This window comes from Cryptomeria japonica, chromosome 3 (genome assembly GCF_030272615.1).
Source record: "Cryptomeria japonica chromosome 3, Sugi_1.0, whole genome shotgun sequence".
Classification (NCBI taxonomy): Eukaryota; Viridiplantae; Streptophyta; class Pinopsida; order Cupressales; family Cupressaceae; genus Cryptomeria; species Cryptomeria japonica.
Window position 1 is genome coordinate 661,046,831 of NC_081407.1, and position 25,864 is coordinate 661,072,694.

The 25,864-nt window shown below is 34.3% G+C and overlaps 1 protein-coding gene and 1 long non-coding RNA gene across 2 annotated transcripts in view; both read left to right on the forward strand.

Moving 5' to 3' along the window:
• The first annotated feature begins 2,224 nt into the window (after positions 1-2,224).
• Positions 2,225-2,534, forward strand: LOC131874664 (uncharacterized). The gene is made up of 2 exons (XR_009372077.1): positions 2,225-2,344; positions 2,424-2,534. It is a non-coding gene; the product is annotated as an uncharacterized LOC131874664 (long non-coding RNA).
• Positions 2,535-2,578: 44 nt separating this feature from the next.
• The window catches only part of LOC131068400 (immune-associated nucleotide-binding protein 1), a 151,436-nt gene continuing 128,150 nt past the window's right edge, over positions 2,579-25,864 (forward strand). The window contains exon 1 of the mRNA XM_059217623.1: positions 2,579-2,633. Coding sequence (XP_059073606.1) covers positions 2,579-2,633 — 55 coding nt within the window. The remainder of the gene's footprint in view (positions 2,634-25,864) is intronic.

The window sequence follows — 25,864 nt, forward strand, 5'->3', positions numbered from 1 at the left end:
CGCTTTTATTAATCAAAATAGTATGCATGCATTCATGGAAATTACATTAGCTTTAGACATTGACCACAAATATTAAATTATTTTAACTCCCTATGTCCCTTTGAAAAAAATCCAAAGTATATGGAGACCTATTAGAAGATTACATTTAATTTTATTCTCCCTAACCTTAACAAAATTAAATAGAAAAATATATTTTTGGGTTTTAAAAGATTTGTCTATTCCTATGGATGCTCCTATGGTTGGTAAAAAAATCTATGAAGACTAAGAGGTGGGTGAGGAGGCTATCTATATTTTATTTAAGGGAAATGAAAGGATTGAGTAGGTGAATCTTCAATTTGAATATGAGATAAATTCCATCAAACGCACATTTTTTGTGATTGTGGAGCTGATCATAAGGTATGTGACCCTTGACAGTAGTTAAATTAGAGTATCTATAGGTACAATTTTAATTTCTTAAATCATTTCATTCATAATTTTAATATTTTTTTATTTCTATCTTTTCATGTTGCTAGCACACTTTATCTTTGAGAATGAGAGGAATCTAAAACGACTTGTCCATTATAAAAGGATTACTCTATTATTAATGAAATCTATGATCTTCATAGGGAAACTCTTAGAAAAATAAAGAACTATAAAATGGTAAGAAGGATAGCATCAAGTATACATCTACTAAGAAATGCTTGGAGGATTAGGATTATGAATTTATTGAGGATTGGGTAGCTGAATAAGACATTGAAGATTCAATTTAAAATAGATATTTCCAAGGTGTCTTGTCCTACAAGAGAAATTAAGGATATGGAAAATACTCTCAAGTGGCAAAAGCAAAAAGTGAAACAAAATTTTCCAATTATTTGGTCTTAGGACTCTAGGTATTCGACTAATGAGATGGACAAAAGGATTGTTGTCAAAGGAGAGATTAATCCTAGAACCAAAGTTGAGAGAAAGGAGAAAAGCCTCACTAGAAGGTAAGGAAAATAAAAGTTTGTAACATTAATAGATAAGAAATTGTTGAAAATAAAATGAGTCATTAATTTGATTAATTAGGAGGGGAACAAGTCTATTAAAAAAGAGAAAATAGAAAATGTTAAGGTAGTGAAATTATAAGAGGAAATCTCTTTTTCTTGTATCGGTTACCCTATTGCTAAAATTCCTATCGAGTTTCCCCTCCTAATATCTAGTACTTTCAATTCCAAAAACATACTGAAGATTTTGGACATTGTTAGTGACATTTTTTATTTTCAATATAAGATAACTAAATGGTTCTCTATTGAGATTAATTGCATTATAATGATATTTAAAATTGTATAAGATAAGCTGGGTGGACAGGTCAAGATTCAACAATTGTAGCAGATTAAAATTATGAAAGAATGGGGAGCAATTCCACAAAATATGAAAACAACAAAATGAAATTGAGTGTCATCCAAACAGACCTCGATGATAAGGTGGACATAACTAAAACAAATAGAAATAAGACAAGGAAGGTAAAAACATTTACGATAGAATAAGATGTGAAAAATATTAGAAGTATCTTTTAAAGGGTGTTTAAGGTTATCCATATCCTCGCTGAAAAGTTAAGGACCTCTGTGAAGAGAAGCTAAACTACTTTTGAATAATGGACAAGCTGGACCAAGTACTCACATCCGAGGAAACAAGAAAAAAAACTTTGAAGACAAAAAGAAGAATCTGGTGAGCTTTGCTAATTTCCAAGATTAGTTCTACCAGCTATCATTTAAATGTCGTTGGACCACTGATGACTTCTTGATTAAAATATTTATCTCTGTAGTCAATGTTTGTTAAAGAGTTTCAAAGTCTTTTAAAAAAATATTTCTTATGTTTAGTAATATTATTATTTTAGATTAATTCTACAGACCATATATGGCATTCATAGCTGTAAGTTCGAATATTGATATTTAACCTCTAATAAAGTGAGAACATATGTTCTCATGTCCTCGAACAGATAGATGCCCAACTTTCACCAAAAAAGTGAAGATCAGAATAATAAATATCAACCAAAAAAAAAGAAAGTTATTCTTATTTGTCTGTGGAGAGGAAATTTCGATTCGGATACCTTATTCTTAAGCTAAGCCTTTAATTTTGTCTATTCTCCTTTCTTTTCTCTTTCGTACACCATCAAAGAACAATTCCTTCAATGTTTTCATCTTTTCTCTGTCATCTCAGAATACATTCTTTGTTTCGAATATTTAAAGAATCTTTACGTCCCATCAACTTTGGCAAATTTATTCGTTTCGTGCAATCCTCTCTTACTTCTAACACAAAGCGGTGGACTTTCACAGGATTTCAAGCATAGCACAGACTAACGATCTGCTTGATATTACTGAGCTGGGTATGTTGGAAATTGGTTTGTTTTTAACTCCTCTCTGAATGCTTGAGGACACTATTGAGCTTTTGTGTTTAACTTGCAGTTCTATTGGGCAAATCAAGAATGGAAGCCAAAAGCACAAGTCTAGTTTTGATGGGGCGTACAGGCAATGGGAAGAGCTCAACTGGTAATTCCATCCTTGAGCGAAATGACTTCAAGTCCATTCGGAGCTTTCGGTCTGTTACGAAGGAGTGTAAGATGGCGCAGAGTACGTGGAAGGATGGCCGAATATTAAATGTGATCGACACTCCAGGTACACAGTTTGCTTAATTTTTGGGTTTGGAAGAGTATAGATTTAAGAAGTTTTAAAATTCTATTTGGAGTTTTGAGACAATGAATCATCAGATTGTTAATAATATAGTATAATAAAAATGTCATTACAGAAAGATCGTATTTTATTTCATATTATTGATGTACTAGATCTTTTATTTTTTATTTTATTTAAACTATAAAATCTATATGAATTTGTTATTCTCGTCACTAAGTTAGTTATATAAGTAAATTATAATTTTATACTTATATATGACCCAAAAAAATTTAAAATACGTATAAACTTTCTAATGGTAATTTTTTTATATTTTATTTATTTTTATCTTTTTAAAAATTTAAATATTTATTCTTTACTTTCTACTTTTCAATAGTTCAACAAGAATAAATCATAGATATTGTAAACATTTAATCATTTAATAAAATATTTTTTTAATTATAACATGTTAAATGTTTAATTGAATATTTCTTAGTTTGATTACAGAAGTTATTTTCACCAAAATTTTAGATTTGTACTATCCCATCTTAATAATCAGCCATAGAATATGATAAAAAGACATCAAATTAAAATAAATAAATTATTGGTTATATTTATGTTGAAGAATGCCACTCTATATTTTCAAATATAATTACTCTTCATATATGTAATTATATATGATCATTGTATGTTACGGAATTATTAAATAATGTTCCATTTTATCTAACTAAAAATTGAACACATATAGGCTTTTAGTTAATAAACAAGACATCTGACTTTTTTATTCATAGTAGAATCTCTAGTTTTAAAGAAAAAATTATAGCGAATTAGTTCCACTATAACACTATCTTATATTTTTAAAGAACGACTTATGTTTTTTTATTAATTTAGGAAGGGAAGGGCTCTGAACCCTCACAAAAACACAAAAATAGAGAGCAAGAAAATAGTTTTTTCATCACACAACCAGGTATCCAAAACAAAACACAAAAGCTACACTTCGTAAGTAATAAAAAATATACTAACCTAAGTAGCAACCCATAATAACTTTAGCAGAAAGACTAGTATAAGAACAAACCAAACTGACAGATAATAGATAAAAGTAGTTAAGAGATAATGATAGTTCCTAAATAAAAGTTATTAATAGTATTAGGGGGGCCTATAAACCACAAATCTAGAAAATTAACATTTTGCATCATAAGCCAACAACTAACACTACCATAACTATCTAAAACTATAATCATGGAAAAAAGAAACACCACATTCACACTACTTGAGAAATAACCTAATTGTCACGAAGGGGGTTCCAATTTCTAACCAATATTTTCATCTACTCTTGCCATGTCTCTTGGTCCAAGTCTACCTTATTCTACTCACCAACTTGTACATTGTCCTTACTTTAAAATTTTCAATATTTTTTCTTCATTTTACTCTGACTTGAAACAAATTCATTAGTTTCCTTATGCATAACTCCATCACTGATAACATAGAGAGAATTCAAGGCATCCCCCATCTTTCTATAACCCTATTTGTATTCTCCCACCTTGGATTTGAGACTAATGAATTTAACTTGGAAGTTAATAATCTATCTTTCTAATTGGATAGAACAAATCTCTTTTCAATTGGATAATCTTGAGAGAATGACACCATCTCATCATCTCCGTAGTTGACCAGGAAAGGGGACCTATGATAAGAATGTTCTTTTTCATCCTTAGTCTCTCTTGTGTCCTCCAATTTAATCCTACTATAAATTTCTTGTTCCTCTTCCACCTCTAGTAAATCTTCACCCTCCGAGTCTTCAGTGGAGGAATCCTAATTCTAATCAAGAGTAAAAACCTTAGCTAATTTAGGGGAAGCCTCTTTCATTCAAATTTACCCTCTTATTCCTTTACAATAATACAAGAAGAAAGCCTCTCCCTGGAGCTAGCATCGTATTTATCATGGTCTTTCCTAATATCCTCCTCTTTAGAATCTTCCATTTCCAAGTCGATGGTAATTTTTTTTTTACTAGAATCCTTTCTATTTTTTCTTTCTTTAATCAGGGTATTTTTGGGGGTGTCAACTTTGCATTTTTTGGGTAGTTCTTAAAAGGGCCACCTCAAGAGCTTAGGTGGTCAACTCCTCTTTGGGTTTTTTGCATTTCTTCTTTTAAGTGAGAATGAGCTCTTCTATTGGTAAGGGTTTTGTCTCAATTAAATCAATACAAATAGAAGAGCAAGTGGAATCTTCCATGGCCACGAGGTTCCCAATAAGTGTAAGAAAATGAATTCAATGGGGACAATAGTCGAAGGAATACTATTAAAGTGCATGTATTGGCCCTTGGTGGAGCAAGGGCATAACCCCTTTCAAAATACTCGTAGACAAAGATGTAAATAGATAGTAGGGTATATTAATTTTTTCACCATGCCTAATATGATTAGGAATTTGAAAATGATACTCATGCACAATGGTATAACATCCTTCAAGGGTGAAATATTTCATCACATAATAGCTTACCATGGCATAGGGTGTAGGAAGGATCAGAACGGTCATAGCCATTTTGTATCACCACCGACTTTCCCCCCTTCTTAAAGAAATTTTTTAGGTAGTCTTTGTAATCTCCTAAGCTCTTCTTTTTTACCTTCTTCCCATCATTATTTAAACCTATCACCTTTACAATGAGGTCAAGGGTAATGATGAAGGTAATGTTGTCTATGGTAACTTCCCCTTTTTGCCAAGATTTGTAAAATCTTGATAGAAGGGCCCTGCCATAGCCCTTCATGGCAAAATGAAGGGATTAATCCCAGCCTTATGGAATAGGTCCCACACCTCCTCATTTTTTTGAATTCGGTCCTTAGACTTTGACCTTTTCAGTGGTTCCCCCATATCATAGGTTGGCTCAACATTATTCAAGCTAGGTATCTAGAAACAACATAGTGAAGACTCACCAAACTTGTACCATACCCCACAAAATAAAAATTAATAGTGATTAAGGCAAAATTTAATATGACAGTCAATCCACTTTGCACAAGTTATATTTTTTTCCTAAATGATATATCTTATGGGGAGGAAAATTTAATTCACTGTCATTCCATCTAATAATATCACCATACATGACATTAAAAGTCAAATAGTGATATGACTACTTTTTAATATATGAAAACTTATTATCTTTTAATTCTCCCATGATAAGGGGAGTCCAAGAAATCTTCTAGCTTAACATGCAACCCAAAAGCAACATCAACATCCAACTCAACACCTAGTTTTTGAATTTGAATACTTTTGGTGCATTTTTATGTTTCCCAGTTTAAGTTTTTATTTGCTAGTCGTGTCATGATTACCAATAAAGGAAAGAAAGTCTTTCAAATAATACTTACTTCTTTCATGAGATAATATCTCTCTAAGTATGGTAGGGCTTTGACTGAATTTAAAGAATGCCCAATCTTTGAAGTTAAGGCCATAATTGGTAGCTTCATTAGTAGCCCTATTGTTCTCCCTAAATATATGCTAAAATTTGATATTAAAAAATTGATCCATTATTACTCTACTTTGTTAAAAAATTCTTCTTATCTCCCACGGAGTACCCACTTTGTGATTTAGGTAGTCAACAATCAACTTTGAACCTCCTTCAAGTATGACATCTTGATAGTTCACCTGGCTTAGTCTTTTGAGACCTTTCCATGCAACAAAATCTTCCACTCTATTATTGGATCCCCTACCCAAGTTCACACAATATACCTTAATTAAGAATCCTCTGTCATCCCTTATGATACCTCCCATACTAGAGATCGCCGAGTTGGCTTTAGAGTAGCCATAAAAAATACATTTAATCCAATCATTCTCCAAAGGGGACCAAATAAATTCCTTCCATAAAATAATTTTATTCCAATTGGTTCTCATTAGATTTGTTGGAATCATCGTTATTGTTATGTCAAAAGCTCGAGCTGTTAGTGAATGGGAGAGCAGCTAGAGTTAAGGATCCAAAAGAGGGGGGAGGAAGCCATGTCATGAATCTGAAGGAGATGTTGACCATCAAGTCAACAATCCCCCCTCAATACCTATTGAGTATTCCAAGGGCTCCCCCCTCTGCACCAATGGAGGATTCTAAGGGTACCTCCTGGGATTCAAACCTATGACCTGGCACTTTGAAACCAATTGTAGAACATAAGATATCATTGAGAGGGGGATGAATTAGTGATTTTAAACAATTTCAAGAAGGGTGTGCTACCAGTAAAGAGTGAAAACCATAAAAAGAAATCACACACAAAAGTACATCACATAACACAGGATATACGAAGAAAACCCATTGTGGGAAAAACCTTAGTGAGAAATGCTACTAGAGATCTATTGCTCCAATACAACGTCATAATGAAAATAATAGTTACAATGATTTAGGGCACCAAACCAAGGAGCACCAACCCCTAGCATTTTATGGGAACCTACCCAAAGGAGCACCCACCCCTAAACTATTTTGAGCACCAATCCCTAAACCGAGCACCCCATAAGTGATATACAATGAAATTAAACTTAATACAATGAAAAACACCTTGTAACAAATGAATTTTGTAACACCTCCAACTAGTTATTTCTTCAGGTTTAACTCTCATCTATCTCACTACTACTGACTTACCAGTTCAGACACTACTAGCTTAACAGACTGTAATACATTTTAACCATTTACTGGTAACCTCAACCCTTGTTGGTTACACCTTTCTTACCAGTTCTTTTCAACACACAATCACTTCAATATTTTTCTATCACACTTAGACTAAGCTTCTCTCACCTCACATAAACTCACCTTTTCATCAATATCTCATGCAACATCATCAACTTAGACCTTCGATTTGTATTTTTATATCCATGCTTTCTCACCAAAACTAAATTTTAAACTTTTTGCGCCTAAGGTTTTCTTTACTGACCCCAATCCATATCAGATCAAATTAGATCTTATTTATGGGATTGAGAGCTTGCAACAAATCAATAATCACCACCATTTTGATACTTCCAATGTGCATTTATTATGTTTAGCAAATTTGATCATCTTCATCTGCCTTGATTTTTGTTGACCCAGCTATTTCCTTTCGATCTATTCCGAGCCGCAATATTCTGCACTCAGTTCATGATTCTCACAGTTGATGCATTATTCTCTTACCATTGAATGTTTGCCACCTAGAGTCCACTTGCTATCTATGTCAGCATCGAGTTCACTTGATTGTGTCGGTTCAAACTCAATCACCGACAAGCCACACTATTGGTATACATTAATTGGTTAACCTTTATGTCATGGAATACTCTTTTCTATCGGTTAGATCCTGAAAACCTAGACTAGTTCCGGTTTTGTGTTCACTCTTCAATCTGTATGATTTGGCAACTTCTCAATTTGTTTTCTTCAATTCTTATTTGTCTTCTTTTCAAGTTGTTTCTTTCTTTCCCATGCTTACTCACTGGTGGACATGCTTACCAATTGACCGGACACCTTCCTACATACCGGTAACATCCATGACAACCATGCTGACAATCTCTATCTTGCATACCGGCTTCACCCAATACCGATAACATGCTATATCAATGCCAACAATCTCCCCAACATGCTACACTAGTTGACATCAAAGACAACATAATGCCAACAATCTCCCCCTTTGGCATTGATGTCAACTCTCATATCATACACAACTGAGTATCTCTCCCCCTTTGACAATAATGACAAAGGGCTAGGGAATTTTTCTGAGTACTCCCCCTTTGCTATGTCTCCTAGTAGGCTAAACTACTTTCCCTCTTACCTGATAGTCCAATTTGTGATGTTTATTAGTACAAATTAATACACTAAAAAACAAACCACACAAACACAGACTAAGGAGCATGGTCTCCCCCTAGGAAGTCACTCTCTTGGTTAAGGTGATTGTGACTTTGGTAGATAGATAAATTGAATAGACAACTTCCCACAGTCTCAAACCTGCTGGTATTACAACATAAAAAACTAATTTTCTCTTTTTGTACCAAAATTTTTCTGAGTTGGTGAATTGAATACACAAGTGACACAACTATAAAAATTATAAACTTCCCTGCCGATTGAGTATCCTACCACCCTATGAATTGAAGAGGAAACTAACACAACTATTACAATCACAAATGATCTGGTGATGTATACTCTCCTCCTGTGTGTAGCTTATGGTCCAAGGGATAAAAAGTATGACTGTAAACTCCCCCTGAACTATAGATCTCCATACATATTTAAGTGTATGAGGTAGGAATAACAAGTCCTAACTTATGGCATAAACACCCAGATTTGTTTACCGGAAGAGGTTTTGTGAAGATATCAACCACTTGTTCACTAGTAGGGACATATTCTACCTTAACTTCCTTGTCTACAACCTTTTCCTAGAGAAAATGGTATTTGATGGCAATGTGCTTTGTCCTTGAGTGCATAATGAGATTCTTAGAAATGTTGATTGCACTTGAGTTATCATACTATATAGAAATGCCCTTGAGAGTATTCTTCATCTATAACACTTGAAAACAACTTGTAGCAACACTAATATACTTAGCCTCAGGAGTAGAAAGGGAAACTAAAACTCGCTTCTTGTTGTGCCATGAAACTAATTGGTTACCTAAGAGAAATACTCCACCACTTGTTCTTTTCTAGTCATCAATACAACCTACCCAATTAACATCAGTGTAGGCCTATAAAGTAAAATTTCCTTGCTTTGGATATCATAGGCTATAACTAAGTGTCCCTTGTAGGTACCTAAATATTCTTCTAATTTCATTCATATGTGACTGTTTGGATGCCGCTTGAAATCTTGCCACCATACATACCACCTACACTATATCCGGTCTCAAAGCAGTAAGATATAATAAACTACCTATCATGGATCTATGCAAGGTACGATCCACAACCGATGACTCATCAAGCTTATTCAACTTGCATCTAGTCACCATGGGGGTACTTACTAGTTTGATATCTTCTATTTGAAACTTCTTCAACACATCTCTGACATACTTGGTTTGAGACATAAATATTCCTTTCTCTTGCTGAGAAATTTGTAAACCAAGAAAGCATGACAGCTCTCCAAGTATTGACATCTCAAAATCTAACTTCATTTGATTAGCAAACTCTTTACATAAGGTATCTTTGTTACCTCAAAAAATTATGTCATCCATGTATACAACCATAATGATCATGTGATTTCCATCTAGTTTGATGTATAGATTACTATTTACATTTCCCTTTCTAAAACCTTGCACCTTAAAATATTTATCTAACCATAGCATGCTCTTGGAGCCTGCTTCAAACCATATAATGCATTCTTCAATCGACATACAAAGGTTTCATCATTATGCAGCATAATTCCTTCTGGTTGTTCTATGTAGACTTCTTCTTCCAAGTTACCATTCAAGAAGGTAGATTTAATGTCCATTTGATATACTTTATATCCTTTGTAGGCATTAAATGCTAAAAACATCCTAATGGCCTCAAGTCTTTCCATTGGTGGAAAAGTTTCTTCAAAATCTATTACTTCGACTTGAGAATACCCTTTGCCCACTAACCTTTCTTTATGCCTAACAATCTTACCTTCTCTGTTTATCTTGTTCTGGTAGATCCATTTAGTACCAATGATATTCTTATTTTCTAGTCTAATAACTAATTCCCAAATATTGTTCTTTTTAATCCATTGCAAATCTTCTAGCATTTCATCCATCCATTTTTCACTTTTGCTGGCCTCATTAAATATTTTGGGTTCCATTTTAGTCATGAGGCAAAAATTTACTTGCTCATTGTTTTGAGCAAGTGTTCTTCTTGTCTGAACACCATCATTTTTATTTCCTATAATCTAGTCTTCCAGATGATTTTTCTATACATTTGTTTGGGGCATTTCAAGGAACTTCATCTAGTTCACTTCCTAACTGCACTTCAACATCATCACATGAGTCATCATACTGGTAACTCTATGTTTATCTTCCTTTATGCAAATTTTCATCAACTCTTACATGCACACTTTCAATGACTCTCCTCAATCTTTTATTTTAGCATTTGTAGGCCTTGCTATGAGTGGAGTAACCCAGGAAAATTCCTTCATCACTCCTAGAGTCAAAACCACCTATACCATCTTCATCTCTCTTGATGAATCTTTTACTTCCAAATACTTTGAAGTATTTAACTAATGGCTTCTAGTTATACCATAATTCATAAGGTGTCATTCTGCTATTTTCTCTCAGCTGAACCTGGTTCAGCGTATATACAATAGTATGTACTACTTCCTTCCAATACATATCCAATATGTTTTCCTCATTTAACATAGTTCTTTCCATCTCCTTGACAGTCCAATTTTTCCTTTCTATAATACCATTTTGTTGTGGTGTTCTTGGGGCCGAATGCTATATTCTGATTCCATGCCTCTCATAGTAGTCCACAAACTCATTTGATGTGAACTCACCACCCCTGTCAGATCTCAAACACTTTAGCTTGCATCCACTTTTTATCTCAACCATCTTCCAGAACATTTAGAACCTCTCATATGCTTGTGATTTTCCATGTAGGAAATTAACCCATGTCATTCTTGAGAAATAATTAATGAACAAAATGAAGTATCTTTCACTGACTAAAGCTCTTGTCCTGGGTGGACCACATAGATCTATATGCACAACTTCTAAGGGCCTTGAGGTATTATGTTCTTTAGTTTTGAAGGTTACCTTTGTTTTCTTTCCTCTTAGACATTCATCACAAAAAGTACTCGCCGGTTTGATAATTGATGGTATACATCTCTCATAACCTTTCTTTCTTACTTTGACCAAATTACCAAAATTTACATGGTCCAATCTTTTGTGCTATAGCCAAATTACATATACTTGTCCCATCATGCTTTGGGACACATAGCATTCTTTTAGATTGTAACCATTTCCATCTATCCAGTATTCTCCTTCCTTATCTGACAACCAGTAGAGTCAAATGTGAATTTGTATCCTTTGTCACACACTTGACTTACACTTAGTAGATTATGCTGTAGGCCTTCCACATAGTAAATGTCACATGCTTTTAACTCCCCATCTATGTTCAGGAATCCTTTTCCTTTTATCTTGATGAAAGAGTTGTCTCTAAATCTTACTGAACCTCCATTCTAATCTTCAAACTTAATAAACTTGTTTCTGTCTCCGGTCATGTGATTGGAACATCCATTGTCTACAACCCATAATTTTTTTTTCTGCATGTAGGGTAGTCAGCACAATCAAACTTGACTCTGCTTTATTCTTATCTTTCTCAACCCAAACTGGGTTGACTTCCTTCTTCTTGTTAGTTGTAATTTTGTATTCTGGTTTTGCTTATGGTTTCTGATCCGGTACAAGCTTCCTTTCCTTAGAAGTCCTAAGTTTGTAGTGCTTCACAATGTGGCCAAACTTTTGACAATGGTATCACTTCACATTGACATTGAATGATGAATTTCAAAACCTATTGTAGGATATCGACTGACTTCTGCTACATTCATAACTCATATAACCAAAACTATTACATTGATAACAAGTGACATTTATCTCACGGAGTGCAGGAAATGAATTTCTACTTTCAAAACTAGTAGGGCACTTATGCATCAACCTACACTCAGCGATTCTATGACCAAACTTATTACACCGATAATGGTAACCATGAAATTTGGGTACATATCAATCTTGTTGCTTTGGACTGGCAAATATTTGTCTCATTGAGTGTCTTCCTCTCATGCTATTGACTTTTGTGAACCCTTCATTATCTACCTTCAACTTATCTTTGAGATTTGCATTCCGATATGATGTGTGAGCTTTCTAGTTTTGAGCATTCTGGTTCACACGCTGATTTCTTGTAGCTTTAGCATAGGCCTTCTTTCCAGTATCTTTGCTGACTATAAAGGTTTGTTTCTCTTTACTTTCACTTGAAGAAGTAAATTGTATCTCCTTGCCAGATGTGTCTTTGCTATTAGAACTCTATCCTACTTCAAAACCTATACCACTTGTATCTTTAAAATGCTTTTGATTGCTCAACATCTTGTACAAAGCTTTAGTTCTTCTCTCATATTTATTCTGTTAGGGTTTCAAGTAGATCCGAAGCAAATATGAACTAACAATTATATGCAGATTTAAATACAAAAGATAAATAAATAAAACAGGACACAGATAACACAGAGATTTAACATGGTTCACCCAGAATGGGTTACGTCCACCATACACAGCCGTCCAATCTTTCTTATTATCCAGCAAAAATAGTACATCAACCTTACAATGCCTTAAGCATCCTAGCCACTTATAACATGCGTTTTTAGGGCAACAAACAAAGTCGGCCTTTTTAGGGTTTTATTACAATGTCGGTTTTCATCAACAAAAAAACGGCAAAAAAATTTCAACAATCTCCACTTGGAGACTGATCAGGCTCCACACCAAACAATCTCCCACTTGGAGACTGATACTACATGACACCACTGTACATGCAACATCCGCTGGATAAAACACTAGGACTTGACTGGTATAAATTCCACAATTATTAATCAAGAAGACCAACAGAAACTGATGAAGAAATCAGCTTCTCTTGTGGAACTGCCTTTGTGAACATATCGGCAAGATTCTCACTTGTGTGAATCTTCTCAAGCCGTAACTGACCCTCCTCCAAAATAGTCCGAATGAAGTGGTACCTAAGCTGAATGTGCTTTGTCCTTGAATGAAAAGCAGAGTTCTTCGCAAGATGAATGGCACTCTGGCTATCAGTATACAATGGGCTATCCTCTTGTGTCTGACCCAATTCCTTCAGAAAACATTGCAACCAAATCATCTCTTTGCTGGCTTCTGTAGCAGCAACATACTCAGCTTCAGTGGTTGAAAGTGCAACAACCTTTTGCAGCCTAGAAATCCAACTGACTGCAGTTCCCCCTATAGTAAAAACATACCCTGTAGTACTCCTCCGTGAATCAATATCACCTGCCAGATCAGAGTCAACAAATCCACTTAGAGCAGCATTAGATCCTTTGAAACATAATGCCTTCGTAGTAGTTCCTTTCAAATACCGAAGAATCCATTTCACAGCATTCCAATGTTCCATACCCGGATTACTCATAAACCTGCTCACAACTCCCACTGCATGTGCAATATCTGGCCTTGTGCATACCATTGCATACATCAGACTGCCAATAGCTGATGAATACGGGATGTTAGACATTTTATTAACCTCTTCCTGTGCCTTTGGACACATCTCCTTAGTCAATTTGAAATGACTAGCCAAAGGTGTACTAACTGCTTTTGCATCCTGCATGTTAAATCTTTTCAACACCTTCTTTATATACTCACTTTGGGACAAATTCAAGGTTCTATTTTTCCTGTCCCGTGTAATCCTCATACCGAGAATTTGCTTAGCTGCACCCAAATCCTTCATAGCAAATGACCTGGCTAATTTTTGTTTAAGATCATTTATATGTTGCATGTTAGACCCAGCAACAAGCATGTCATCAACATAAAGCAACAGGATAATATAACTGCCATTATCAAATCTCTTAAAATATACACAATGATCAGAATGACATCTATGATAACCGTGTTCAGCCATGAAACTATCAAATTTTAAATACCATTGTCGGGGTGCTTTCTTTAGGCCATACAGACTTTTCTTCAACCTGCACACCAAGTTCTCCTTACCTTTGACCTCATATCCCTGTGGTTGCAACATGTAAATTTCCTCCTCCAAATCTCCATGGAGAAAAGCTGTTTTGACATCTAATTGTTCAAGATGTAAATCATCTGCAGCCACAAGACTAAGTACAGTTCTAATTGAAGTCATTTTTACAACTGGAGAAAATATTTCATCATAATCTATACCCTTTTTCTGTGCAAAACCTTTTACCACAAGTCTGGCCTTATATCTTTTCTGACCTCCTTCCTCCTCCTTCAGCCGATAAACCCATTTGTTAGGCAAGGCTCTTTTTTCTGCAGGTAAAGGGACTAAGTCCCAAGTCTTATTTTTCATCAAGGAGTCCATCTCCTCTTTCATGCCTAGTTGCCACTGTTGTTTGGCATCCACCTGCATTGCTTCTTCATATTCTTCTGGTTCACCAGAATCTGTTAATAAAATAGAATACAAAGAAGGAGAAAATCTTTCAGGGGGTCTACTTGTCCTCGTAGAATGTCTAACACTTGCAGGAGTTTGTGGGACAATCTGTTGTTGCTGAGCATCAGGTACCTGTGGCATTTCATTTTCAGGAATCTCATCCAACACCACATATTCTTGTTTGTCCTGTTCATGCTTCTTTTCCTGCATCTGTTCTTTATACATAACCTTCTCATTGAATATAACATCTCTACTTCTAATTATTTTCTTATTTTCAAAATCCCATAACCGATAGCCATATTCATCTATCCCATATCCAATGAAGGTACATTTCTGAGATTTAGCATCAAGCTTGGTTCTGTTTTCTTTATCAACATGGACAAAAGCTTCGCAACCAAAAGTTTTTAGAAAAGAATAATTTACCTTTTTACCAGTCCATGCCTCCTCTGGAATACCACCATCCAAAGGGGTTGAAGGTCCTCTATTTATCAAATAGACAACAGTATGTACAGCATCTGCCCAAAAATGTAAGGGCAATCCAGCATGCAATCTCATGCTCCTCGCACGTTCCATGATGGTCCTATTCATTCTCTCTGACACACCATTTTCCTGTGGAGTTCCTGGAACTGTCTTCTGCTTTCGAATCCCATTTAAGGAACAGTAATCTTCAAATGCTTTGCTGCAATACTCACCTCCATTATCCGATCTGAGACACTTCAACTTTTTTCCTGTCTCATTCTCAACCAGAGCTTTCCATTTCTTAAAAGTTTCAAAAACATCTGATTTTTGTTTTAGGAAATATACCCATGTTTTTCTAGTTGAGTCATCAATAAAAATAACATAATAACAAGAGCCACCAAGAGATGATACCTGAGCCGGTCCCCATACATCTGAATGTACAAGCTCTAACTTCTCACTCTTCTTCTCTTTTCCAACCTTGAGAAATCTGACTCTTTTCTGTTTACCATAAACACAGTTTTCACAGAACTCTAAATCAATCTTCTTTAGTCCTGGCAATAGATTTTTGGAGTGAAGGATTTTCATCCCTTTCTCACTCATGTGCCCAAGCCTATGGTGCCACATTATCGAATCTGTTCTTGCAACATTTATTGTTGTTTTCCCTACAGTAACTTTATCTGTAGCAGCTAAGGTAGAGTAAGTGTTACCAGTACACAGATATAATGTGCCTACCTTCGCACCTTTAGCTACTACTAACGATCCTTTAGTGACCTTCCACATACTGTCTGAGAAGGTAACTATGCAACCTTCACTACCTAGTTGCCCTGCAGAAATTAAATTTCTTCTTAAATTAGGAACATGTCTTACCTCCTGCAGAAACTAGTCATTACCATTTTGCAACTTGATCTTTATCTTTCCTTTTCCAACAATTTGACAGGGCTCATCATCACCCAAATATACCTGTCCAAAATCACCTTGAACATAATCTAGAAAATATTTTCTATGGGGTGTAGCATGAAATGAAGCCCCAGAATCTATTACCCAGGAATCATTAACATTATCCAAACATAAGATTAAAGCATCTTGTAGAGTATTACTTGCAATATTAGCTTCCTTACTGTCATTTTCATTTTTGTCTCCTTCTTTGTTTTTCCGAGACCAACAGTCTTTCTTTAGATGACCAGGCTTTCCGTAGTACCAGCAATCTTTCTTTCCTCTAGATTGAGAGCGTCCTTTCTTTGACTTCCCTCGTGACTTCTCATTCCCAGGGCCTTTTCCTCTTTCCTTTGATCTTCCTCTGTTCTCCACATTCAAAACACTACCCGATGATGTTGGAGTCTCACCTGTGCTTTTCCTTCGCATTTCCTCGCTTAGGATAACACCAACAATATCATCAAATACCAAAGTATTTTTACCAGAGACAGAGTTACTTACAGCCATAACCAAGCTATTCCAGCTTTCTGGCAAAGAACATAAAATCAAGAGAGCCCTAACCTCTTCTGCAAAGGTAATTTTTACCGAAGACAATTGACTGGTAATTGTATTAAATTCATTTAAGTGCTCCGCTACAGATCCTCCCTCACTCATTTTCATATTAAACAAACGCTTCATAAGAAATACCTTATTCGAAGCCGAGGGTTTCTCATACAGCTTAGCCAATGTTGCCATCAAATCTACAGTCGTTTTTGCTTCTGTTATATTGAATGCTACAGACGCCGCAAGGCACAATCGAATGGATCCCAGTGCCTTTCTATCTAAAATGTCCCACTCTTCATCTGATATTGTGGTCGGTTTCTTTGCCTTTCCTTCCAATGGCCGCCACAAATCCTTTTGATACAGGTAATCCTCCATCTGCATTTTCCATAACTGATAATTCTGGCCGTTAAACTTTTCGACCTTGAATTTGGAATCCTCCATTGCTCCCACTCAAATCTGAAAGTCCTGCCAATTTACAGAAAACCTCGCTCTGATACCAATTGTTAGGGTTTCAAGTAGATCCGAAGCAAATATGAACTAACAATTATATGCAGATTTAAATACAAAAGATAAAGAAATAAAACAGGACACAGATAACACAGAGATTTAACGTGGTTCACCCAGAATGGGTTACGTCCACCATACACAGCCGTCCAATCTTTCTTATTATCCAGCAAAAATAGTACATCAACCTTACAATGCCTTAAGCATCCCAGCCACTTATAACATGCATTTTTAGGGCAACAAACAAAGTCGGCCTTTTTAGGGTTTTATTACAATGTCGGTTTTCATCAACAAAAAAACGGCGAGGATACGTGCTGAGTGTACAGTACTTTGCTGATCAGTCGCCACATTTCAACATATTCCTCATATTCAACTCATCTTTTCGCTTCTCAAGCTCATTTCTAAGCCTTACAATTTCTTCTTCCATATTTTGATGCTCCTTTTCCTTCTTTATCAAAACAAAGGATGTAACTTCACATATCCTCTTGGCCTCTTGCAACTAGAGTTTTAAATAGAAAATTGTTTTCTTGGTCTCATCCAGGGTTTTCTTCAAATGATCTTGTTCTTTGACAACAACATACTTAGTCTTCTTGAGTTCTCTTCTTTCTTTATTCAATTCCTCAAGTGCACTTATGATTTCACCTTTTAAGTCCACTTCAGATTCAATGTCTTCATCTTCAATATCTCCATCAATCGGTTCATCTAGTACCATAAAGAGATTTATTTCACTTTCATCCTCACAAGAACCCTCTTTTGAGGCACTTTCTTCATTAGTAGAATCATCTTCAAAGGTATACATGTTGTTCTGTTCTCAGTAGCCTCTTCTTTTTTGTCAATAAGATTTCTTTCTTTTATCCTTACCAAAAGAACTACTGATGCTCTTTTTCTCATCTCCACCATTCTCACCATAGGGACATTTTGAAGCAAAATGCCCTATTTTACTGTAGTTAAAACATTTGGAAGGTAGTTTTCCTTTATACTTATCGGATCCTCTTTTGAGATTCCTCACAAAGTTTAAAACTTCTATATCCGAGTCTTCACTAGTTTCATCATGAGCGATTTCTTCCTTGCCCTTTTAATGCAGCTTAAAGTGGCCTCTTTCTTTGAAGTTTCTTCATTAGTTGTTCTCATCTCATAAGAAGTCAAGGACCCAAATAGCTCATCCATTGAATTTTTATTTCAAATATTTGGCTTCTATTGCAAAAAAATTTGTATCATACTTAGATGTGAGTGATCTAAGTACCTTTTTGACAATCACTTTATTCGATATGTCTTCTCCAAGTCCTCTAATAGTGTTTACCATTTAATCAACTCTTTGAAGATAATCAACAATGTTTTCTACATCTTTCATCTTCAAACCTTCAAGCTACCTCTTAGGGTTTGCATCTTAGCCTCCTTGACCTTGACATCACCTTAAAATAGTCTCTTCAACTTATCCCAAGTTTCTTTGGCACATGAGCAGTGCATAACATTAACAAACTCATTATCAGACAACCCACTTAGAATAGCATGCTTGGCATTATTTTCATATTCCTTCTTATCATTTGGATTTGTAGGAGGAACATTAGGGATAGTATACCCATTCTTCACAAACATCCAAACATCAAAACCTAAGGAGGACAGATAGGTTTCCATTCTTCTGCTCTAGAAGGCATAGTTGGTTCCATCAAACATGTGGCTTTGGAGGAAGAGGATTCATTCCTTGCCATTGTGTTCTTAAAGTAGAATCTACCCAAGCTAGAGAAAGCTTTAACCAATAGTGAACCTAAGGCTTTGATACCAATTGTTGGAATCACCATTGCTGTTATGCCTTCGAAAGCTTGAGATTTTAGTGGATTATAGAGCAACCAGAGTTAAGGATCCATGGGAGGTGGGAGGAAGCTATATCATGAATCCGAAGGAGGTGCCGACCACCAAGTCAACAAGATTGTGTATAATACCCCATGTTTTCTTAATCCAAAGGTTGAGAAGGATAGACATGATTTTAGATGGGCCATAGGAAGCAACATTAACAATTTCCTTAATTTCTTGTTTAATGATATGGAATAATGTCTTGTTGTTTCTTGTCTCCTACCTAAAAAATCTATTGTTTCGTTCATTCCATAGATTCCAAGGTACAAAAGAAGGGATTTGGGACCATAAATTATTGATGATAGGATGAATAAAGAGGCATTGGCTCCATTGCTCCATTAAATCTTTAATATATCTTGATATTGGCCAAGAGATCATAAGGGCATTAAAAAATATCTAACCACAAATTACTAGCATATTGGTAGTATAAAAAATATGATCAATACTTTCAAAATCATTGCAATAAAGAATGCATCTATTGACAAAGAAGAAACCTCTCTTATTCAATTTATTGGTGGTCAATACATTATTATGAGACGTAACCCACCAAAAGTAGTTAATTTTGGGAATAAGACTTTTAGCCCAAATATGGTTCTAATTGAAATGTTCAATAGCATCAACCTCCATTACTCTATAAGAAAGTTTAACAGAAAATTCCTCGAGGGATGATGTCTCCAAATATACATATCATCCCTTAAGGGAGAAAAGAAAGAAGAATTATTCAAGAACTAATTCAATAATCCCCTACCTGATCCTTTTTTTTTTCCATCACCCATGACCATCCTGTAATGAGAGGTTACCTTGCATGATAATACCATTTTTTTGAATGAACAAGTTCTTAATTATATTGAAGCAATTAGTATTTGGAAGATATTTGTCCTTGAACCAAAGGTCATTCCAAACTATGGTACATCTACCATCACCAATTACTTTCCTTGCCCCCTTTTTCAACAAATTTCTAATTTTAAGAACAGTATTCCAAATACAAGAGCTTGAGAGTAATTCTAATTCATAAAGTATATTATTAATAGTGGCATTATTGAGATATTTAGCTCTAAATATTTTGACCCAATCTTTAAAACCTTCAATAATCTACCATCCAACTTTGGCAACAAGAGCTCTATTAAATAATCCTATTTTCCTTATTCCTAACCCTCCCAACCTTTTAGATTTACATACCCCATCCTAAGCCAACAAGCTTATGCAATTCTTGTCTTCCACATGTTTCCACAAGAACCCTTTTGAATTTATTTAATTTTAGTTTCCACACACCCATAAAATTTGAAAAGAGAGATAATAGACTGGGATATTCTATAAACAAGATTTAACCAGTTGCACTTTACTAGAAAGGCTTAAGAGTTTTCCTTTCTAGCCCGAGATATTTTTCTGAAATCTCTTAATGATACCATTACATAAGTAGTTGGGAGGGCTTCCCAAAAAAAGCGATAGAACCATATAGGAATTAGAGGATGAAGCAAAACTATAGCTTAGGAATTTAGTAATTTTTTAATTTTGAGGAAAAGGGAACATTGAGAAAGTATATTTTACTCTTAATAAAATTAATATGTTGACCTAACAACTTAACGTAAATATCCAATATTTCCTTCCACCATTTATCTTTAGAGATATACGGTTGTCCAAATATAATAGTATCATCCAAAAACTACTAGTGGGTAATAGGGGTCAATTGAGAGGCAACTTTAATGCCTTTTAACTTTCCAAAGTCCCTATATCTTTGAATATTTTTCCCCAAGACTTCAACAATAATAATAGACAAGTATGGGGAAAGGGGTTCACCTTGAGACAACCCTTTAGAAACACAAGAGAAGTTTCATTTCAGTGATCCATTAACCAACACTGAAAACATAGGAGAGGTAACACATTCAACAATCATCTTGAGAAATTTTCCTTTGAATCCAAAATTTCTTAGAACTTCAAAGAGGAAGTTCCAAGAGACCCTATCATAATATTTCAATATATCCATCTTCAAGGCCATACCATATTTATTGCTATGTTTCATAGAGTGGGCTAATACATGGGTAGTAATAACAACATCCAATATGTGTCTTCACTTAACAAATCCTTTTTTATTTTCAAAAATCATCTTATGCGACACTTTTTTTAGCTTATTAACCATAGTCTTAGATGAAATCTTATGAAAGGTATTGCATAGGCGAATGGGGCTAAAGTCTTTCAAAGAAGAAAAATCATCACATTTATGGATCAAAGTAATAAAATTTGAAGTAATTTGTTTAAGAAGTTTACCCCTTCTAAAGAGGTCCAAGTAGTTGCATTATAAACATTCATCCCCAAAATATCCTAGTATTCCTAAAAGAATGTCCTGGGGAACCCATCAAGGCCCAGGGATTTGTAAACTCCAAAAGAGAAAACCACATCCTTAACCACCTAAAATGAGATTTTAGATGTGAGATGGAATAGGTCCATATTAGTGACGACCTTAGGTATAACCTCTAGGAAACCTTCAGGGTTACTACAACTAATCTAACCAATATTATTTTGATTCTCAAAAATTGAAACCACAGTCATATCAATCTTGGCATCATCCTTAGTAAGGGACCTATCTTGTCTTTGAAGTTGCCATATCTTATGTTTACTTTTATGTTTCATATTTGACTGATAAAATAATTTTGTGTTCTTTTCACCCATAGTAAGACATTGAACTTGTGACTTTTGTTTCCCAAAAAATTCTTCCTTTTTGTTTAGTTTGAACCATTATTCCCTTAGATATTTTCTTCGAAGTAGTCTTCCTAATTGGCCTAACCCATTTATAGTTTATTTTGAATAGTTTTCAACTTTACATAAAATGGTTTAATTATGTTCAAAAATATTACCAAAATAGAATGTGTTTCATCCTTTCACCCTATCTCTGAGCAGCTTCAATTTTCACACCACATAGAACATAAGAGTCTTATCCACTTGACTATTACACTATTGCCCCATCAAATCTCTAAATTTGTATGAAGATTCCATATTATCACGTATCTAAAAATTTAGGGATCTCTTAGAACCATATTACTAGGATAGGATGATAGCACTATGGTCTAATCTACTCTTGGGAAGAGAATTCAGAAAAAGACTATCAACATTCAACCAATTGTTAGAAACTAGAAACCTATCTAATCTTACTTGGATTAAATTGCGACCTTTTCTACTATTGGACCAAGTGAATTTAGACCCATGTAGGATAATATCAATGATACCAACAACCATAATAAAATCTACAAGATTGTTCATGCTTTCAAAGAAGTCTTTAGAGGCACCAAAATTCTTTGAAGGAAATAGAGGAGAGTTGAAGCCACCCCCAACATCCACATCTCAACAACACTATTTAAAATAAGGGAGGCAAAGGAATTACACAAATCCACCATTGGGGATTGACTTGGGGGGAATAGACATTTATAAGGTTCCATAATTGCTGAGATTGCAAATTCTACATCCTAATAATAAGACTATTTTTTCAAGAGTTAATTAGAGTTCCAATAAAAGAGGTTATATTCCATAAGGTAGCAATGCCACTTGAAGGTCCTTTATCATCACTAACCAAAAACTTAGCTAAAGGCCAAAAAAAAATCACAGTCTTCTAAAATTTCCTTACATCTCATTTTAGTCTCTTGTAGTAGGAGGATGCCAATCCTTTTCTCAAGTATTGGAAACTTGAGTATATGTTGTTTTACTAAGCTATTTAAACTCCTCATATTCCAAGAAATAATCTTCATTGTCAACTACAACTAGAAAAACTAGTTATCCTTGAGAAGCCCAAAGGAAATCCTCAATGGAGGGTTCCAATACCTTCCTTCTTCTTCTTTTTAGATTCTGAGAGGTCGTCAAGAGTCCTCTACTTCCCAGTAGAAATCTCCATTACACATCTCTACTTTTTGTATCACTCTAAGAAGGTCTACATTGTTTGACTTGACCACCTACATCTACCTTCTTTTTCTTCTTATTTTTAGCTCCAACCTACATCCGGTCCATATCTAATTTCTCAACATCCATAATTTTTCTTAATTTACTTGGGGGTGGGGCTGAAAAAAGTCTAAAATATTTAGGTTATCTTTTAAACTTGGTAATCCCGCCTTGATATTTACATTAACAACCCTATTAACTTTATTGAATTAATATTTTACTTATTAGGTGGAGTTGAGATAAATGATTTAATCTCCATCTCTTTAGGCTAGTAGGGAATGGATCTCTTCCCCATCTTAGAGATTTTTCTATGGTAATTCCCTAGGAGTTTGAAAAACTTGATCTCATTAGTGTGATCCAAAAACATTAAGAGTTAGATCAATTACCCCATTAATAGCTTCATTCCCATTAGGACCCATCAAAATATTCAAGGGAGAGACACCAACATCCAACCAAGACACATTAAGAGGGATAGACTTATCCAAAAATTTAGGAGATGATGTAGTCATGCCATCAATTTTATATTTCTTATCCTCTTTGTATCTTTTTTCAACCTCCTTCACCAAAGGGATCATCTAGTTTTTAGTACCTTCTTCAGTTTGAGTTATCATTAATCGATCCATTAGTTAAGTCATTCGATAGAGAGAGAGGGGCCTCATAAGCAGGTTGTTTCCTCCCAATCTCTTTTTTGTATTCACTACTAAAGTTCCCATATTTTTTTAAGCCTTTGCATTACCATATTTAATGGGTTAGACCCAAGAACCAAATCAAGAATAGAGAGTAACTTGAGTTTGTATAATAGAGTTAATAGCAACATTAACACACACTCTAGAAAAAAAGAGTGTATATTTGGATTGAATTATTCTATCCACCACCAAAAAATTACCAAAGGATTCAATAATCCCCTTAAATAACCCTAGGTTACAATGTTCCAAAGTTAGCCCTGATAGGCATGAGGAAAATCCAAGTAGGAGCCACCACCCCAAGATCCTTCCCAAGGTCTAGTCTCAATTTGTATTTGTACAAGGACAATAAGTTTTGATTGTTACTACCATAGATCAAGGGACCTTCAATGAGAACCTTAACCTGATTTTCTTGGTTGGAAAAGATAAACAAGAATAGTCTATTTACCATTGCACTAATAGAAACATGACCTTTTAAATTCCAATGAGAATTATCCTATTACCTAATTTGATTAATATTAGTATGAAATTCTAAGAAATTAACAACTATATAGAGGCGAAGCTCAACAATAAAAAACTTCAACAACACATTAGGAACCTCGAGTGATTGGCCATTTCCATTGCACACCACCAAAGGGTTAAGTTGTTCAGGACCCTTACCCATTTTAGGGGACATTTCATGAAGTATCTTGTCCATGAAATTAGAAGGTTCCTCATTAGGACAAAATTGATCAATATTGTACTGAGGCAAGGATGAATGAGGAACATCTATAGTAGATTAGATTGGAGAGTCAACCTTTTAACTTATAGCAGTAGAAACCACATGGGTCACATGACTATGGTCCCCAAGACACGGGGATACTCATAGGGCCCCATCCACTACTATTCCCATCAACAACAACACAGATCAAAAGATGCAGTGAACAACACAACTCAAGCCCTATTAGAGAAGAGCATTGTTACTTGGATTTTTCTTAAAAATTTATGTTATAATAATATATTCACAAAAAAATTATTAAAAATAATTAGAAATTTTGTTATTGAGTAAAATTTTTAAGAATTTTAAAATTTTATAATTATAAATTGTATTTTACTAGTTTATATTAGTAAATTAAATATTTTAATAAAGACTTGAAGTATAATTAATAATTTCTATCAAGACATTTAAATTGTTTTGATTAAGGAAAAAATAGTTCCAAAATATAATTATAGTCTAAGAACATAGTTGAAAATATTATTTCATGTTATATGCACAAATTATTTTTTATATATTATTTTAATTATGTCTCTCTTATGGTTATGCATCTCTTACATTTCAATTGTGTTACTTACATTACTTTTGTGCTGAGCTTAATTGATAATAAGCTAAGTTCCAAAAGCTTAGTGGACTATTGATTCACCCCCTGTCAGTATTTTATACCATTTGACAAAGTTATGTTTGTTAAATTTGATATGTCTAAGGCTTATTATAGAATATGGTCGTTAGTGCTTTGGAATGTGTTATTCAATTTTGAGCTCTTCTTAGGAGGATTTGGTTAGGTTATAAGTTGTGTATTTTCAACTTCTTTCTCTATCCTTATCAATGATATTTTTTCTCCCATTTTTTTTTAATCAAGGAACTTTAGAATCTTGAGGTTTCCTTATTTCCTTATTTATCCATTCGAATAATTGAAGACTTCTATAAAATTATCAAGTGATAAAAATAAAGAATTTAATTTAGGTTTGGTCTTTAACTAAAGGCATTAATGTCTAGTCCTACTGCTAATTTGTCAATGGTACTACATAATTGAATGTCACTAAAATAATTTATGCAACCAATAAAAAAGTATTTTGTATATTTATTTTCCAACTTTAGGGTAATAAGTTATTTAGAAAAAATCTAGGATCTCCTTTTCATATTCTAGTGGCTATATGGTGCCTATATCCTAGTAGTCAACATCTATCATTTATAAAATTTTATGTTTAGTTTCAAATTTTGATTCCATTTTCTACGTAAATTAAGGTAATGAAATAAATTTGTACAATAATGTTGAGATGATTGTTATGCAAAACTTTTAAAATCTTTACAATAGTTACAAAAATAACACAAATAGTGTACATACCATAACATAATGATTTATTGGAAAACCATTTTCAAGAGAAAAAAATCCATACTCCAAAAAATGCCCAATATTTTATTTAGGAGTCTACAATGGAATATGATATAGAGGTAAAGAAATCTCTCTCTTTTATTGGTGATGTTATTTCTGTTTCAAATTGTAATGCCTAAAATTTCACTATGAAAATTGGAGCCCAATTTTTTCCAATGT